General features: G+C 30.6%; 1 protein-coding gene across 10 annotated transcripts in view; it reads left to right on the top strand.

The window, feature by feature from the left end:
* Positions 1–19,886, top strand: part of LOC145268181 (F-BAR and double SH3 domains protein 2-like) — a 313,479-nt gene that overhangs the window by 255,021 nt on the left and 38,572 nt on the right. For all 10 annotated transcript variants that reach the window (XM_080123409.1, XM_080123410.1, XM_080123404.1 and 7 more), the window contains 4 exons: positions 4,148–4,254; positions 6,609–6,866; positions 8,668–9,100; positions 12,609–12,811. In XM_080123409.1, the coding sequence (XP_079979535.1) occupies positions 4,148–4,254; positions 6,609–6,866; positions 8,668–9,100; positions 12,609–12,811 (1,001 nt within the window). The remainder of the gene's footprint in view (positions 1–4,147; positions 4,255–6,608; positions 6,867–8,667; positions 9,101–12,608; positions 12,812–19,886) is intronic.

Raw genomic sequence — 19,886 nt, 5'->3', positions numbered from 1 at the left:
ATGTACTAAGATCCCACAAAAATACACTTTTTCACTTAAATCTCCACAAAATTTAATATTAGCTCATTACTACACCATCTTTTTCAGCATTGCTCTGGAATATCATTCCATATACCCATTACTTCCAGGAAATTTCTCTACATACTCCAAATATTTATCTATTTCCCTCAGTTCATCCACTGAAATTTTGGCACTTGGCATATACATGTATGTTATATCCCATATTAAGTCTCCTTCAAACTTTTTAATGATGTTTATTCTTAATAGAAATGTTCAATCAAATTAAAATTATCTGTATGTGTTGTGTTGATGTCCTTGAGTCAACTCTTATATTATACAAATGCTATCATCTTTAATATGACTTAACCCAAACAAAGAAAACGGAATTAATAATCAGCCTAAACTTAAACTTTAATTTTAACTTTTTGTCCTAATTGAAATCTCTACTATATTACAGCACTTTTAACCATAACTTCTAAATCACCAACCCTAAACTCTGACTAGTTTCAACTTCTAACAACCACTAAATTATAAATCTAAGTAAACTATAAATTTAAACAGTTAAACATATGCTCCGTTATCTATACTCCTGTATATTTTTTTGTGTATTGATATTTATGTTAAACCCCCTTTCTTCTATTTGTTTATACAACTTTGTTATATATGGGTCATGGAATTGCATTTAGCTGCAAAAGATCTAGCTAATTTACATATGCTTTTAAATTTTAATTTATTCACTATTAGTTTTTTTTGTTTTCTTATGGGACAATCATCTCTAGTTAACTATTACGTGTAATTATATTCATACAGATATTCCACATCATTTATACTTGCGTAATATTTGCATAAAAAGGTTCTAGAGATAAAAATGACTACCAGAACAGTAGCAGAAACTCGCCATGAAGCAAGCGAACAACAGAAGATGTTGTGCTTTGAAAGAAATAGCTTGGCTTATAGGTTTGTTTATCAGCTGTTTTCATTTATGCTGTAAGCCTTTTCGAATAAAGTTAATCTCAATAGAGAAAGCATGCCTTTCTATGGCTATCCTCATCTTAGTTTTTCCTTGTATACTAAACACAAACCTCTTTCTATATATGTCTATGTATACGTATATATATTTGTTTAAAAAATTTTGCCTACCAAACTCCTCTGTTAGTTTTTGGTTTATAGGCATGAAATTTAATATATAGGGTATTCGAACCCATGTGAAACTTTATATTTGGGTTTTCCAGGGAAAATTTGTGCAAAAGTGTGAAAATTAAGGAAATGGAATTTACCAGGTATGGTCGAATGGTGGCATTATGAATATGCATGCATAACGTAATAGCTATTGGTTCATAGTTATTCTTTTTGATGTATCTTCCTTACTTAGTTTTGTATTGCCAATATTTTTCCTCTTCTGTAGATATATATACTTCAGTATTTGAAAGTTTTAAATGGAAATATATGAAAATTAATATTAAAATTGATAGATTCCTTGTTCCTCATTTTATAAACAATAAATATATGTGTGTGTGTGTGTGTGTGTATATATATATATATATATATACAGTGTCGGCAAAAAGAAAGTCCACACTTGTAATTTTTTCAAAAACTGCAAATTTAAGCTAAATGTAATGTAACTGTTTAAACAAACCATACCTCATTTGATTGGCCTTTTATTCCTCTATAGTTTTACATGTTCATATTTGACTTTTAATCGAAATATTCTAGTGTTCACGTCAATTTAAAAAAATAACTTCAAATTGAGGAGGCAAAAAGAAAGTCAGCAGCAATAAATTCGTTTAAAATCAGCTTAAATTATCGGCCCTAAATCAGTTTAAAATATCCACCAACAGGCAACAAAGCATCTCTAATCATAATTGTTGTTGATCCAGACAATGTAACATTTAGTCCATATACCACAACTTTTTCTTAGTGATTGTCAGGAGGTCATTAATCTCCACCTTTCTGGTTTATCCAATCAAGAAATCGGCTGCAGATGTGATAAGAAAAACGGTACGAAAGACTGTGCAAAAACACCAAAACACCAGCAGTGTTCATGATGCCCCCAAAATCTGGTCATACTAGTGTTACTTCTAACAGGGAAGACAATGCTATCAAGATCCGCAGCCTAAGAAACAGATTTGAAATGGCCCCCCAAATCCAGCAACAGTGCAATCTTGTTAAAAAGTGCTCTCTTTCTACTGGTAAGAACAGATTAAAGGAATTTAATTTGAGAGGATATGTTGCAAGACACAAGCTGCAAGCCAATGATTTCTGTAAAGAAAAAAAAGCGCTGTCTGGACTTTGTCAGATGCAATGAAGATCATGACTCTTCATATTGGTCAAAAGTGCATTTTAACGATGAAAGCAAGTTCAATAGGCTAGGCAGTATGTTCATCAGAGGAAAGATGAATAATTTAATCCTAGGTGCTTAGTTTCAACATTGCAAGGTGGTTCAGTTTTGGTGTGGGCGTTATTAGTACCAATGGTCCAGGGCAGTATTTCGCTTGCAAGATCAAATTAATTTGACCAAGTACATTAATATGTTGACTGAGCATTTTCTATCCTTGGTTAGAATTTGGATGATAATCCCATCTTCATGCAGGATAATGCTCCCATTCACACAGCTGCCAATGTCAAGAGGTTTCTGGGAGAGCATGCTATTCCGTGTTTGGATTGGCCTGCACAATCTCCAGACCTCAATCCTATCGAAAACGTATGGCATTACATCAAGCAACAGCTACACAATGATAAAATTTCAAATTTGGAAGAACTTTGAACAAAAAGTTTTTAAAAGTAGGATGCCCTTTCCCCGGAGTATTGCTGCAGTCCAATTCAAGGAATTCCCAAAAGATTGCAGGCTGTCAAATTGTAGAAGGGCTATGCTACTAAATATTAACTAGTTCATTGTGTTCCTGTTGTATTTGTGTTGCATTAATGTCCTAAAGTTACATTTAAATAACAATCTTTCATTGTGCAGACTTTCTTTTTGCCTTCTCAAATTGAAGTTATTTTTTTAAATTGACGTGAACACTAGAATATTTCAATTAAAAGTCAAATATGAACGGGTAAAATATTATAGAATAATAAAAGGGAGGTATAGTTTGTTTAAACAGTTATATTAAATTTAGCTTAAATTTGCAGTTTTTGAAAAAAATATGAGTGCGGACTTCTTTTTGCCGCCTGTGTGTGTGTGTGTGTGTATATATATATATATATATATACATATATACTAGCAGGGAGACCCGACGTTGCCTAGGATTGAATGATGATCAACGAATATTTCACACCCCTATATTTTTATTGTCATCAAAATCCATGAAATCGTCCGGGAGGAAGCTTCACATGCCTCCACGCAGTAACTTTGTCCAAAAAATATTTTATTCTACATCATGCTTTAGGGAACCTACTGTTCGTTTTACAAAACTATTTCTCCAGTTAATGAAAAAAAAAAAAAAAAAAAAACATTAAAAAATTTACGTGCGGGGTTTGAACCAACAGACCAATTAATGCAAGAAAAAAAAAAAAAAAAAAAACATGTAAATTTTCAAATCTTATAAAATTCTTTGCAGTTAATAGAAAAAAAGTTAAAAATTTAAGTGCAGGGTTTGAACCTACAGACCATATCATGCAAAAAAAAAAAAGCATGCTATCAACTTACCCACAGTAGAATTTTCATGGCCTGTTGTTTTATCATTGTTGCTAAGCGATGATATAGAAAAAATGGCTTTACCGATGATACATAAATTAAAATAACGGTTTCGATTATCGATTATCGATAATTATCGGGGGTATTCTGAGACAAAACTTAACTAAGATCACTCCCAAAATTATGCACTAAAGTTCTGTAAATTTAAAAAAAAAATCTGTTCAGTAATTTCAGAGTCTATAAGGAATGAACGCTCTCACACACACACACACACACACACACAAAGTTTCATTTATATAATTATATATATAAATATATATATATATATATATATATATATATATATATATATATATATATATATATATATATATATATATATATACAAATTTGGCATTAAATTCGGTAAATTAAAAAAATTAACAAAAAATGTGTCTTGTTTGTTTCCCATTCATATATATATATATATGAGAAAATTGGACCTCCTGCTATATAAAATTTTTGTATTCACAGTAAATGTTGACGAATTTTTGGCCTGTATAGACAGTCTTGGAGCAGAAATAGATAATATTTCGCGTACACCAAGTCAGGCATCATTAAGGACAGAAAGCTCCGGTGGGGTGAGTAACATTCCATGTTTTTTGTTTTTATTCTAAACATTTAGTTCATTTGCACGTTTTGTGTTTTTAATTTCATGGTTTTGCCCAACTGACCAATTTTCTTACATATGTGAATTGCTTTTATGTAAAGTTAGTCAAAATTCTTGTATCTGCAGTTTTCTTGTACTGCCTCTGACTACCTCCTCCTTTTCTCAGTTGATTCCATATAACAGAAAGAAAAAAGAAAGCAGTTAAGAAAAAGAATGCTAACTGCTTGTTTGACCTACATGCAACGTATGTCCTCAACCTTCCGGGTTCATACTGTGTACACAAAGTTGAGAGACTCTACACTTGGTTGATGACACTTGTAATGGTCTGCTTATGAGTAATAACTTAATTCACCTAACTCCTAACTTTTGCAATCACGTTGGCACCTGCTCCACCCTGTGCTCCAATGGTATCACCAAGTTAATAAAATTTTTGAACAACTTCACCATCCAGATATACTTTCTCCATCACACGTACACTTTTTGCACACAAATCGGTTATCCTCTCACAGCCTACCAGTAATTCCACTGCACTGCTTGTGTATCCAATACTTACAAGTATGAGGTGCCTTCAATAAGTTTCCAGACTTTTTTTGTACAAGCATTTAAAATTGTTGTAAACTCGTGAAAATTCAGTACGTTATTGCTATACATCTTATGAGATGACTGAGCAATTTTTATGATTTCAGCTTCAAATGAACTGCTACAACAGGAATTGGAATACACTCTACTAAAGCCTGATTTTCATACCTGGTGAATTCCAAAAATGCAATCTGGATGTGAGGACACTATAGAAGAACAATATGCAATAAAATTATGTTTTAAACTTGAAACAAATGCCACAAAAACGTATGGAATGCTTCAGACTGCTTTTGGACCAAGTTGAATGAATTGAGCATCATTTTTTGAATTGCATAAGAGATTCAAGGAAAGCAGGAAGTCTGTGAGGGATGATGAGAGGTGTGAGAGGAGTAAGGAAGTCATAAAATTAGAGTTGATTGGCCAAATAAATAATTTCATGGATAAGGATCGTTGTGTGTCTATAGAGACAATAAGTGCACGGTTTGATGTCAGTGTGGGAACTGTACACATAATTATTCACTAGGAACTGAAGATGCAGAAGATTTACGTGAAGTTTGTCCAAAGGATGCTCAGAGAGGATCAGAAAGAAAGATGGTGACAGCAGGGAGATGGTCGAGCTGATCAATTCAGATCCTGCAGTTCTTGATGCTCTGGTGACCTGCGATGAAAACTGGATCTACTGCTATGACCAAGAAACCAAGAGACAGAATCCCCAGTGGAAGCTTGCTGGCTCTCCCAGACCCAAGAAGGCCAGACAGAGCAAATCCATTCAGAAACTCATGATGATCCCTTTTTTTGATCTATATGCACTGGATTTTCACTGGACAGACAGTCAACAAGGAATACTAGTTTGAGGTTTTAAGGGAATTCAGGAAGAGATTCTGTTGGAAGAGGCCAACACTCTTCGGATCAGTGATATTTCCACCAAGACAATGCACCAGTCCACAGCTCCATCCTTGTGACCAAGATAGAGACCAGACAGACATTATAGTCCAGACCTTGCTCCCTGTGACTTTTGATTATTCCCTAAGCTCAAGGAAAACCTTAAAGGTTGTTGTTATGAGTCAATTAAGGAGATGAAAGAGGCTGTGGCAATGGTCATCGATATGCTCACATAAGAGAACTTCCAGAAGTTATTGGAACGGTACAAGTACATTACAGCCGGAGGAGATTTTTTCAAAGGGGGCAAAGTTTCATGTGTGTACTATCAATAAAAGTGTCCATACAAAAAGAGTCTAGAAACTTATTGAAGCCACCTCGTACATAACAAAGATACTTATGGCTATTATTTTTCCTCTATAAAAAATAATTTTAAAATTCTTTTAATTCCATTATTTCTTCCAACATTTAAAGTTATCTTGTGAGATTTTAAATGTTGGGCCTCAATAAAATTTAAGCTGACATATCAAAATTTGACTCTAACTAGCCAATTTTCAGTTGTTATTGTTGAACCATATTATTGGTACTAAAATAATGTACTTTGCTACAATTTATTTAAATTACGTAGGTTGATCCAAACAACCTATTTTATAAAACGTATTTGCCTAATCACTGATAAAGTCAAATTGAGGAAGGGGAATAACTCAAACTAATTGTTTTCTTGCTTTATAAGCTTTTTCTATATAAGTTTACATAATTAAAATAAAAATTAAAAACTAAAATAACTTCATTGTATCTTGAGCGATATTGGGCAGGTACAGCTTGTTGCTAATATTTTTTTAATTTGTTTCTTTTCTTTTGTCACAGCCGACAGAAGAACCTGAGCCTACATATACACACTTTGATGATGATGATGATGAATATGCTGAAGAGATTCCAGATCTGAAATCTGAACCAACACCCATAAGCCCCACAGCAACCCAAAACTCGTCATCGTCCCGACAGTATCCTATCCAAGCTCAAGCTTTATATACATTCCAAGCTACAAATCCTGATGAACTTGGAATGGAAGAAAATGAAGACATTGAAGTCATTGGGGACGGTGATGGAGATGGTTGGGTACAGGTGAGTGAAAAGTTACTTTTTTAGATGCAGTTCAGAATCTGCCTTAGCGTCATGTTGACATCTTTTATGTGGTTATGTAAGAAGCCAGGAAAGACTAATTAAAAGACTGCCAAAGATAATAAAGTCAAAACACTGAAAACAAAAATTGTGTAACAAGAAAATAGTTAGTGTAAGTGTATATGAAAAAAAACAATTTATTTGTTCAGGAAAAAAGTTAGGGTTTTTTCAAGAAAAGTACATAAAATCTTTTTTTTCCAAAAGTATATAAAAATGTTTTTTTTCAAGAAGAGTTGTCGAATAAATCTTTTTATGACAAAAACATGGTAACAAGTGTGAAAGAAAACAATTTTTGTCAGTTTCAAGAAAAAGTATATGAAAAAGTTATTTTTTAAGAAAAGTTTCAAAAGTAGATTTTTTACTCAAAAAATTGGAAATAAATATATTTTAGGACAAAAAATAGAAACAACTATATCAAATGATTTTTTCTTTCGCTAACAAAGTTAACTATTATAGGAGGTTTTTTGTTTTTGCTAAATCTTTTTTTTTGATAGGGCATTTCTTTTTTACTTCAAAAAGTTTTTTGTTGATATTTGATTTTGCTAAATCTTTAGGGGGTCCTTTTTTTCACCTCACAGAGCATGCTGTAATTCATTTTTGGTTTAAAAAATTGTTGTTGCAACAACTTTCACAATTTCATTGAAACTTGTCGTCTGCTTACAGCTGATTGCTAATTGACTAATTACATTGGTATCTTAAGACTGCTTACTGTAACCTGCTGGAGGATGTCAACATGGAGTTGGGTCAGGTTCTGGATAAGTACAAAAAACCTTTTGTTCAACTTGCATACTGTATTGTCACTGAGACATAAAGTACTACTGTGATGACGGGACAGATTTTTAGGTAGGGGACAACCTAAATGGAGAGTTGTTTATTTTATTTCCTTCTAAATGTGTTCATAAACATGTAATTAGTGTGAAAGACGTATGGCCAAAGTTTTTCAGAAGGTGAGCTAACATGGGACGTGCTTCATCATCAGATGAGTCAGACTTTTAAATCAAATCAAGGTGCAGGTTGAACACCCATCTCAAAAAAATAAATAATGTCATCCATGGACTCATTATTAAAATTAGCAATACTTTCCGCAATCCATCCATATTTGGTATAAATAAACCAACCAATGCCTGACTTGTCCACCAAGTTTCAGCCATGAATAGCCAACAATCTTAGTTTTATTACTGTTCCATTATATGTCCCAAATATCTTAAACCCTTTCAGAATCACATATCCTACAAATGAGGCGATCACCAAACAGTCAAATGATATGCTCCAAATGTGTGAAATCAAAACCCAGGATCACATCTCTTACTGATAAGATGATCGCTAAAGTGTCCCCCACAAACATTCTCGTGAATCATTTCATATGTGCAGAGTTGTATCTCTACAAGAAGATTATTTACAAAGGTTATTGCACTATACCAAACATACTACATGGATTGCAATATCAAAATTAACCTATCTCTGCTCAGCTCTTTATTTATGTATCTTTTTCTCAAGCCGTCCTCATCACTTCCTCCCATGTTTTCCTTGGCCTACTCCTGCTAACTGACCCTTCTACTTCAACTGTTCTACATCTACTAACCCAAAAACTCTTATAAATTCTTTCAATATTACTATACAAAGTTTCTTGTTCATACTTATCTACATTGTTCAGATAACTGTTAGTGGCAATTCTGCACATCATATGTATTCCTTGCAATGTATTTCTTCTTTTTTTAATGTTTAAATGAATCCTGTTTTCCAGGCAAAAGATTCTCGGGGCAATGTCGGATTCATTCCCGAAAGTTACATTCGTGTTTTAGACCAAAGTGGCTCAACACAAGCTGCTGCTGCTGAATCAATTGACAGTTATGACATTCCAGCGACAGCTGTGGATATGTCGCAAACATCTTCCGCGCCTCACGGAGCTTTATCAACTCCTGATTTACCCCCAGCACCTGACATTCCACCTGCTACAGACATGTCTACAGAGGATTTAGAAACACCTACTGGCCAAGGAACTGATATGCCTCCACCTCCTGATTTTACGGTGACAAACCATATCGAGCCCCCAACGGAACCAACTCATTATGATGTAGCATCTTCATTTTCTTCTGGGGATCTTGAAGTTCAGCAGGCTACTGCCCAAAATGCAACAGAAACAACCCTACAAAACCTTCCGTTAGTTCCAAACGATGGTAAGATCTTTATTTTGCTTTGGAATTTTGATGATTTAGAATATTTGGATTATTCAGACTACTGTACTTATCTTGGACGCTATCTCTCAGAAAGTTTTGGCTAATGTAACCTCCATCTTATTGAGGTGTGTCTTGTCAAACTTTGTAATATTTATGTTGAACTGTGGAATATGTATGGAATTTTGAATAAAATCTTTTATTTAATCCATGGGGGTAGCTTGTTCTCATTCTTTAAACCAAGTCTCTAGTCTCAAATAATTTGTAATTGTATTCTTAATATCGTCCATGCTGAGGATTGAACTTTCAACCTTCAGACGTCTGTCTGTAACAAATGTTTAGTTATTTATATTATATCTACTGTGCCACATATTCTCGCAATTGAAAAGAAAAACCAGAAAGTTCTCAAAGAGAAAATGCATAACAATGTGGCAAATAAAATCCTGAAGGAACTAAAACAACTTGAATCCATTTCCAGTTTTATGGGAATTTTTAATTATTATCAACTACGTTCTGCCATCTTATTATTAATCTATTTTTACCATTTATTTTGATTGCTACTTATATTCTGCAAACTTTTTTTTTTTTTACACAGTGGTCACCACTTATCAAGGCCCGGAAGCCACTCAGGGATAAGGGTTATTGCAAGTACATTACGTTAGTGTGGAGATTTGATGAAGTGTTTACTTAAGGGGGTGGTTCATTAGGAATTTGTTACCGTTGGACTTGAAGACATCCAAGTTGTAGTCAGGTGGGAAGCAGGCAGACGGAAAGAGTTCCACAGGCGTGCAGTTCTAAGAAAGAAGCTTTGTTCATGGCATCCACATTTTGATTTAGGCACAGATAAAGAGTAGGGGAAATTTTTCACAATGTATTCGGCTAGACGGGTGTTTTTCGTGAAAGATTGGCGAGTGGGGGGACCAGAGATTGGATTTCAGACGAGCACCTGCCATGGAAATAACGATAAAACAAGGATAAGCTCGCAACGTCTCTTCTGTGGGAGAGAGGTTGCAGAGAGGATACAAATTTATTTTTTTCCTTAAGATTTACACATTGTGTGATGACATTAAAATAGATAATAACATCATAATAGATAGTAGCATGATAGCTAGAGCGATTATATAATAATATTTTTTGTAATATTAATTAATTAATTTTATAATATTAATTATATATTAATTAATTAATTTTATAATATCAATTATATAATAATATTTTTGTAATATTAATTAATTAATTTTATAATATTAATTATATAATAATATTTTTTGTAATATTAATTAATTAATTTTATAATATTAATTATATATTAATTAATTAATTTTATAATATCAATTATATAATAATATTTTTTGTAATATTAATTAATTAATTTTATAATATTAATTATATATTAATTAATTAATTTATAATATTAATTATATAATAATATTTTTTGTAATATTAATTAATTAATTTTATAATATCAATTATATAATAATATTTTTTGTAATATTAATTAATTAATCTTATAATATTAATTATATATTAATTAATTAATTTATAATATTAATTATATAATAATATTTTTTGTAATATTAATTAATTAATTTTATAATATTAATTATATATTAATTAATTAATTTATAATATTAATTATATAATAATATTTTTTGTAATATTAATTAATTAATTTTATAATATTAATTATATATTAATTAATTAATTTATAATATTAATTATATAATAATATTTTTTGTAATATTAATTAATTAATCTTATAATATTAATTATATATTAATTAATTAATTTATAATATTAATTATATAATAATATTTTTTGTAATATTAATTAATAAATTTTATAATATTAATTATATATTAATTAATTAATTTATAATATTAATTATATAATAATATTTTTTGTAATATTAATTAATTAATTTTATAATATTAATTATATATTAATTAATTAATTTTATAATATCAATTATATAATAATATTTTTTGTAATATTAATTAATTAATCTTATAATATTAATTATATATTAATTAATTAATTTATAATATTAATTATATAATAATATTTTTTGTAATATTAATTAATTAATTTTATAATATTAATTATATAATAATATTAATTAATTAATTTTATAATATTAACTATATAATAATATGTTTTGTAATATTAATTAATTAATTTTACAATATTAATTGTATAATATTATTAATTAATTTTATAATATTAATTATATAATAATATTTTTTGTAATATTAATTAATTAATTTTGTAATATTAATTATATAATAATATTTTTGTAATATTAATTAATTAATTTTATAATATTAATTATATAATAATATTTTTGGTAATATTAATTAATTAATTTTATAATATTGATTATATAATAATATTTTTTGTAATATTAATTAATTAATTTTATAATATTAATTATATAATAATATTTTTGGTAATATTAATTAATTTTATAATATTAATTATAAAATAATATTTTTTTGTAATATTAATTAATTAATTTTATAATATTAATTATATAATAATTTTAATTAATTTTATAATATTAATTAAATAATAATATTAATTAATTAATTTTATAATATTAATTATATAATAATATTAATTAATTAATTTTATAATATTAATTATATAATAATGTTAATTAATTAATTTATAATATTAATTATATGATAATATTTTTGTAATATTAATTAATTTTATAATATTAATTATATAATAATATTAATTAATTTTATAATATTAATTATATAATAATCTTAATCAATTTTATAATATAAATTATATAATAATATTAATTAATTCATTTTATAATATTAATTATATAATAATATTTATTAATTTTATAATATTAATTATATAATAATATTAATTAATTCATTTTATAATATTAATTATATAATAATATTAATTAATTTATTTTATAATATTAATTAATTAATTTCATAATATTAATTATATAATTATATTAATATATTTTATAATATTAATTATATAATAATATTAATTCATTTTATAATATTAATTATATAATAATATTAATTAATTTTATAATATAAATTACATAATACTATTAATTAGTTCATTTTATAATATTAATTATATAATAATATTAATTATATAATAATATTAATTATTAATTTTATAATATTAACTATATAATAATATTAATTAATTCATTTTATAATATTAATTATATAATATTATTTTTTGTAATATTAATTAATTTTATAATATTAATTATATAATAATATTAATTAATTAATTTTTTATATTAATTATATAATAATATTAATTAATTAATTTAATAATATTAATTATATAATAATATTTTTTTTTACTATTAAATGATTAATTTTTGAATATTAATTACATAATAATATTAATTAATTAATTTTATAATATTAATTATATAATAATATTAATTCATTAAAAGTCAATGTTGTTCTTCAAATTGGTTAAGCATGTTTATCTAAAAAAAACTTTTTTCTTGTAGGTGAAGTGTGGGCACGAGCTCTGTATGACTACGAAGCAAATACAGACGATGAGCTCTCCTTTACTGAAGGTACATTGATTCGAATTGTTCGAAAAGATGAAACTGGTATTGACGATGGATTCTGGCAGGGTGAGATCGATGGACAATTTGGAGTTTTCCCTTCCTTAGTTGTGGAAGAACTGGTAGAAAACGGAGAACCAAAGGTATGAAAAATTCCAATCTTTGAAGACTGCAGAGCACTTTTCTTTTCAATTATTTTTACCCATTTCTTACCTGTCATTTGTAACAGAAGTATTTTTTTTTCATGTTTCTTTAAGTTTTGATAAGACTTTCTACCTCATGTCCATCCATGTTTATATATGAAAGTGGATCAAAAGGTTTACTTAAATGTAATTCTCAAGTCAATATTATTAAATTCCAAGATCATCTTTAAAGAATTCTGGAGGACATTTTCATAGCCAAATAGTGGTACTTCTTCTGTGTCATAATGGGTTCATTAAGAATTTATTTGAGTTTTGGAAAAGGGAAAAAGTCTGATAGAGCTAAATCAGAACTATATGGTGAGTGAGGAAGCACTCCTCATCAAAATTCTAAAAGAAAATCATGTACGACCCTTAAAGAATGCATGAGTGCAATGTTATGATAAAGATGGACCTTTCCATTTCCGTTTTTTAATGAAAGTGTCTTTTAGCTTCCTTAACATCTCAGTATAGTACACCTGTTACTATTCTTTGATTTTCAAGGTAATTTATCAGTGTCACTCCCTCTGAATCCCCTCCAAAAAACATGGTCATCATTTGTTAAATAGACTTTTAAGATTTGGAATTAATAAATCCTAAAGATATCCATAAGAGCCGATGCTCGGACTGATTTTAGAATTCAGGATCATACTAGAAAGTCTTATTTCCAGTGATAATTTTCACCAGTAATTTCTGCTTCAATTTTGTTAAGAAGAGATTTCTTTGAAGATTCTATTGATCAAATCACTGTGCTTTTAGGATCCATCATGCCAATAGCTTGCTCAGTTTTAAATTATCATGAAGAACTGAATTTGCCAGCCCATAGGAAATATCTTAAGATGTAGCTATCTGAGTGACAGTAATTTGATGATCTTCTTCAATTAAATTTTGACCAGTCTCTTTGTTTTCAATATTTCTTAAAATTCCTGATATCCCCGAGTGCAGATAAATTTTCAAATAAATTATATTAAAAATAGAGAATTTAAAATAAATTATATTAAAATAAAAATTTTCAAATAAATTATATAAAAATAAAAAAGTAAAAACAATGCCTGTTTAATCTTCCCACCAAAAGAAATAATAATTGCCAATGCAGACTTAACATGCTTGATTCAAGTTCTAACTCGGGTATTGCATCACTTTATACCCTTTAGAAAGTTATAAATCATCTCACCTCTTTGTGTTAAAGAGCAGAGTAAACAACACTCTAAAGTCTTAGCAGAGCAACTAGTCAAAGAGAAAGAAAAACTCTAAAATAACAGCTGCGACCAACTAGGTCTCTGACTGTCTCCTCCAATAGATTTTAATAAAAGTGGGGCATGGTTAGAACATGAGCCACTCTTTCCACAAGGCAAGTAATGTTTGTGAAGCTACTTTAGTAGGTCATGATGGCACATATAAGAAACTTACTTACCTAGTCACACATATAATTCAAACTTTGCTTTTCCAAAATTACTTGTTTTACCAAGGCTGCAGAGGCAAGTCTTCCCTACTATTCAATAGTCATATTAAAATAAAAAAGAAACATGAATATTTTTATTTTACTTAAAAAAATTGAATGTGAATCTTGCTTGTATAAAATAACATTAATCATTTCATAACATGTTTGTCTGTTTCTTTTTCTCTATCTCTTCTCTCTCTCTCTCTCTCTCTCTCTCTCTCTCTCTCTCTCTCTCTCTCTTAGTGTAAATGTTTTTGTTATTGTACTCATTTGCTTGTGACGCCAATAAATTAACATATCCAAATTGTTATTCTTTTTCTGATTTCATGCATTTCTTTTTTAACTGTTAGTTTTGCTTCTGCTGTTTTTCTGTACATTAACAACTAGCAGGCTTACCCAGGTGGAAAGACAATATACACATTGTGTTTAATATTACTAATTATTAAAATGAAACCTTAATTCAAGGTACATATCGAATAAATGTGCATTATTAGTATTAGCATGTGTTCTTCGCTGAAAGGGGGGAAAAATCATCTGTTTTTAAAAAAATAATAATTTTTTTTTATAGTTTAAAAGAAAGAATTATCTCCCTTGAATCTTTATAGAGTCAGGAAATTGCTTTTACATTTAAATTTTATACTTTTATGAGAGTACAAAGTGGACCATGTGTTTACTTTTGGTAACCTCATAACTCCCACTTCCTTTATTTTGTCCTTTAGTCCTCACATTCCGTGAGCAATGTTTCTCACAAAGGAGTAAGAATTGCTGTTTCCTAAGTCGGAATCTATCAACATTTATCATTGGCTAGTTTTGGAACTTGAAGTATTTTTAGGGAGTAGGGTGCAGGTCTAGTAAAAAGACAGAAATACAGAGAGGTCTTTGTAATGTACATGCCCATCACAGAGCGAGAGTATCATGTTCTAGGTGTCACATTGGTTGATCGAGTAATTTGTTTTTTTTATCTAAGAAAATCAAATTTTATGAGAAAGCGAGGCATTGTATCTTGATCTGCCATCTTTTAAATTCATCACTGGTTACCTTCCTTTAACAACCACTTTGGAAATAAGATAAAAATCAGCTTTGTAATGGCTACAATTTTATAATATTAATTGTTAAAAATCATACAATTTAATTTTCTCAGTTCGGGAGAATGGCTTGCATGATTTTTGGAGTGTGATATTTTTTTTCCATGATGGGTGTGTACATCGTGGGATTTTTCTGTATTTTTGTATTTCTGATTGAGTTGAACTCTGGACTTTTTTTATTATTAGCTCTTTACATCAAGTGGCTTCATGCCTTGTCTGAAGTGGTTTCCATAAAACAATTTAAAAATCCTTTAATATCACAGTGGTGAGAAGTACAATGTTAGTCCCAATTTTCTTTTCTTTCTATAAACGATCAAGTATCTGTTTTTTATGCAATGATAATAATAATAATAATAATAATAATAATGATAATGATAATAATAATAATAATGATAATAATAATAATGATAATAATAATAATGATAATAATAATGGTAATAATAATGATAATAATGATGATAATAATAATGATAATAATAATAATAATAATAATGATAATGATAATAATAATAATGATGATAATAATAATGATGATAATAATAATGATGATAATAATGATGATAATAATAATGATAATGATAATGATAATAATAATAATGATGATAATAATAATGATGATAATAATAATGATGATAATAATAATGATGATAATAATAATAATAATAATAATGATAATGATAATAATAATAATGATAATAATAATAATGATAATAATAATAATAATGATAATAATAACAACAATAATAATAATGATAATAATAATAATAATGATAATAATAATGATGATAATGATAATGATGATAATGATAATAATAATGATAATAATAACAATAATAATAATGATAATAATAATGATATATAACAATAATAATAATAATAATAATAATAACAATAATATTAATGATGATGATGATGATGATGATAATATATAAATACAATCCAATATGATTTATAATGATAGGCTTAACTTGAAGTAGATTTTTTATAAGCTATTACAGTAGCTTCTTTCTAAGAGTTTCAGGCTTGTGAAACTCACTTTCTGCAGACTCTTTTCTTCCTACCTATAGCATTGGCCTTTATAAAACTAATGTCAGTATACATCTCACATTTCTGCACTAATCATCTTTTATTCTTGTTAGTTCGTTACATTAAGTGGCTTTATGCCTTGTTCGGAGCAATTTTCATTAAAAATTGTTGCAGGGCCGGGCATCTGGGGACAATCGACCCAACAACTTACAAGGTAGACACGGGCAAAAAGTAAACAGCAAAAACACAAAGAAGAATGACAGCCACAGATTATTTGGTTAAAGACGAGTGTTCGCCTTTTATTTGCAAATGAAGTGAAAATTCATATGATCTGGATGTTGGTTGCCTGGAAGGTCGCACGTCACTGGAGGCTAAGGTCTGGAGGTCTGGAACAGGTACTCTAAATGTTCAGGATTGCTCGCTGGGTATGGAACGATCAGCTGGACCTCAAGGCGATCCAGAATGGACGGTGGACACTGAGAATGCGGGGGTCAGTGTTAAGGAACGGACAATACTGAGAATGTAGGGGTCAGTGTTAAGGAACGGATGACACTGAGAATGGAGGATCAGTGTAAAGGAACGGACGGGAGGGAGGGAGCCAGGTGTAGGTGAGGTTGCAGACTGGAGAAACAAGGTGCGAGCAAGGTAGCAGACCAGAGGTGAGAGGTGCAAGAGAGGTTGCAGGCTGGAGGAGTGAGGTACAGGCAAGGTTGCAGGAAAGCTGCAGAAGGAAGCTGGAGGCGCTGAAGCGAGTTGGAGGCACCAAGGGCTGGAAGGCTACGGGAATGAGCAGGAAGCCACTGGAGTGAGCTGGAAGCGCTGGAGACTGGGAGTGAAGTTCGCTGCTGGTGGGTCTCAGGAGGCAAACAGTAGTGAATCGCATTAGTGAAAAAACCTATTAGCCCTGATAAGGGTTGGTTGAACTGCTGCTAAGATGGCTGCTGTTGCTGCTGCTGGAATCCTTCGGCGCTGGTGGATTTGGTCAACATGACTGGTAGCGTCAGTCGTCACTCTGGGAGCCTCCTCCTACTCCCCGACTGAGTTTGTATTTGTTTGTTTCCCCACTGAGCAAATTAGGCACAAGGCCGTTTTTTAATGCGGAGAGATTGGGGAAATGGGGACCAGCTCCCCCGGGGAACAGGAGAGCTGGATAGTGACAATTTGTATGAAGGGTTTCCTCTACATTGACCAATAACTGATTGCTACAAGAGCAATGGTCTTATATTTGGGGTTGGTATTTATTTGCTCGTCCACCAAGCAAATTAGGCACAAAGCCGATTTTTAATGTGAGGAGTGACGGGGAAATGGGGACCAACTCCCCGGGGAGTAGGGGAGCTGGATAGTGACAATTGGTATGAAGGGTTGCCCCTACATTGGCCAAGGTCATATGTGGGGTTACCCCCACATATGACCTTTGAGATTCATGCCCAGTCCCCGCAGGGACCGGGCAAAACTGACTGGATTTATTTGCTTTCCCACCCAGCAAATTAGGCACAAGGTCGATTTTTAATGTGAGGAGTGACGGGGAAATGAAGACCAATTCCCTGGGGGTAGGGAAGCTGGATAGTGCCAATTGGTATGAAGGGTCTCCCCTACATTGACCAAGTTCTTATATTTGGGGTTGGTATTTATTTGCTCGTCCACCAAGCAAATTAGGCACAAAGCCGATTTTTAATGTGAGGAGTGACGGGGAAATGGGGACCGTTGCCCCCACATATGGTCTTTGCTTGAACTTTGGTGCCCAGCCCTGCAGGGCACTGGGCGAGTTGCCAGACTGGGCTGAAACGAGCTGTATTCATTTGGCCAGCATGATGTTAGTGATGCCACTCCCAATAAGACAAACGAACGACTCAATGCAATCAAAAGTAGATTGTGAGTTCGTTGATTCCACTTAAATTAATTTCATCTAAAAGGTATTGCCTGTTTTGTTGGCGTTTTGTTGCTGTATTTTAATTCCGACGTGCGTAGCGAAATCGATGATGAAAAGAGAAAGGGGAATTAATTTATTCATTGAACCCGGATATGTTCATACGTTGGCCAATCGCGTTGGCCAATCGCATCCTTTGTTTAAGGTAAGGGAAACGTGAAGAGAACAGCGGGGGTGAAGAAAGGAAGAACAAATGGAAGCAGTCAATTGCATCCTTTGTTTAAGGGTAAGCGAAATTTGGAGAGAAACAGCGAGGGTGACGAACAAAGAAAAACAAAGAAAAATGGAGACAGTGATTTTGAAACCGCGACAAAACTTTTAAAAGAAAGTAAAAAAGTTCATCAAAAGAAAAGAACTTTCACATTAAAAGAATTGTTGACTAATATTTACATGGATTGAGTAAATAATGAGCAATACTTACATGGATGATCAATATCCATATTGAATTATATTGATCAACATTTATATGGATTGATCAATGCTCATATTATATAAAATTGACCAATATTTACATGGGTTTTATAATAATACTAGCGGGGGGGGGGGTACCCGGCGTTGCCCGAGTGTTTGGAAGTGTGTGTGGTTGTTAATAAGCAAAAAAAAAAAGAAAACATAAAAACGAACGTTTAAACTTAAGCGAGGGGGGGGGTACCGGGGGGGAGTAATCAAAACATTGAAAAAAAAACACAAAAAAACTAACGTAAGGCAAACGAACAATGTTAAATGTAAAAATCGAAAAAACAAAATAAAAAAAAGAAAACAGAAAAATGAACGTTAAAACTAAAAACAAACAAAAAAAAAAAAACATGTGAAAAATGGCTTAAATAAGACTGTTTCGATATTAAAATTTAAAAAATCAGTGGAGACCCGGGTGTTTTTGGGTGTGTGTGGTTGGTCGGGGGTGGGGGTGTTAATGAAAACCTAAGAATAAGCAAAGTAAAAAAAAAAAACAGAAAGACGAACATTACGTGAAAAATGGCTTAAATAACACTGCTTCAATATTAAAATTTTAAAAATCGGAAAAAAAAAAAAATCTCACACCACGATTCGAACCAAAAACGTTTAACCCAACGTTCTAACCGACTGAGCTAACACGACGCACATGAAATTTAGTAAGTTCTTCAACTATTTAAACTAAATCAGGTCATGACGTCATCTGACGCATGCGTAGAACCGATCTCGTCATGAGAGGACGGTTTTTGTTTACCCCCCCCGTAGAAAATTGTTGATTTCAGGATGAAAAAATTAACGTTTTTGGCCAATTTTTCGATATTTTTCGGGCGAAGGATGGAGCTTCAATATGATACCGAGTTTGTCCATTTTTTGTTCTGTCTGTTGAAAGTTTTTAGCGGACACACAAACACATACATACATACAAACATACACACATTTTCGCTTTTATATATATAGATAGACTTGCGAGGGGTACCTGGCGTTGCCCGGGTGTTTGTAGGTGTGTGTGAAAAAACCCGAAATGTGAAAAAAAAACAGGTGCCCGTGAAAAAAAAAAAAAAGCCTTGACGCGCAGTTGGAAAATAGTAAAGTGTAAAAAAAAAAACA

This window comes from Euprymna scolopes, chromosome 43 (genome assembly GCF_053919585.1).
Source record: "Euprymna scolopes isolate OS-2025 chromosome 43, ASM5391958v1, whole genome shotgun sequence".
Taxonomy (NCBI): Eukaryota; Metazoa; Mollusca; class Cephalopoda; order Sepiida; family Sepiolidae; genus Euprymna; species Euprymna scolopes.
The sequence above is the reverse complement of the archived record's forward strand: the minus strand, read 5'-3'. Positions and strand labels throughout refer to the sequence as shown.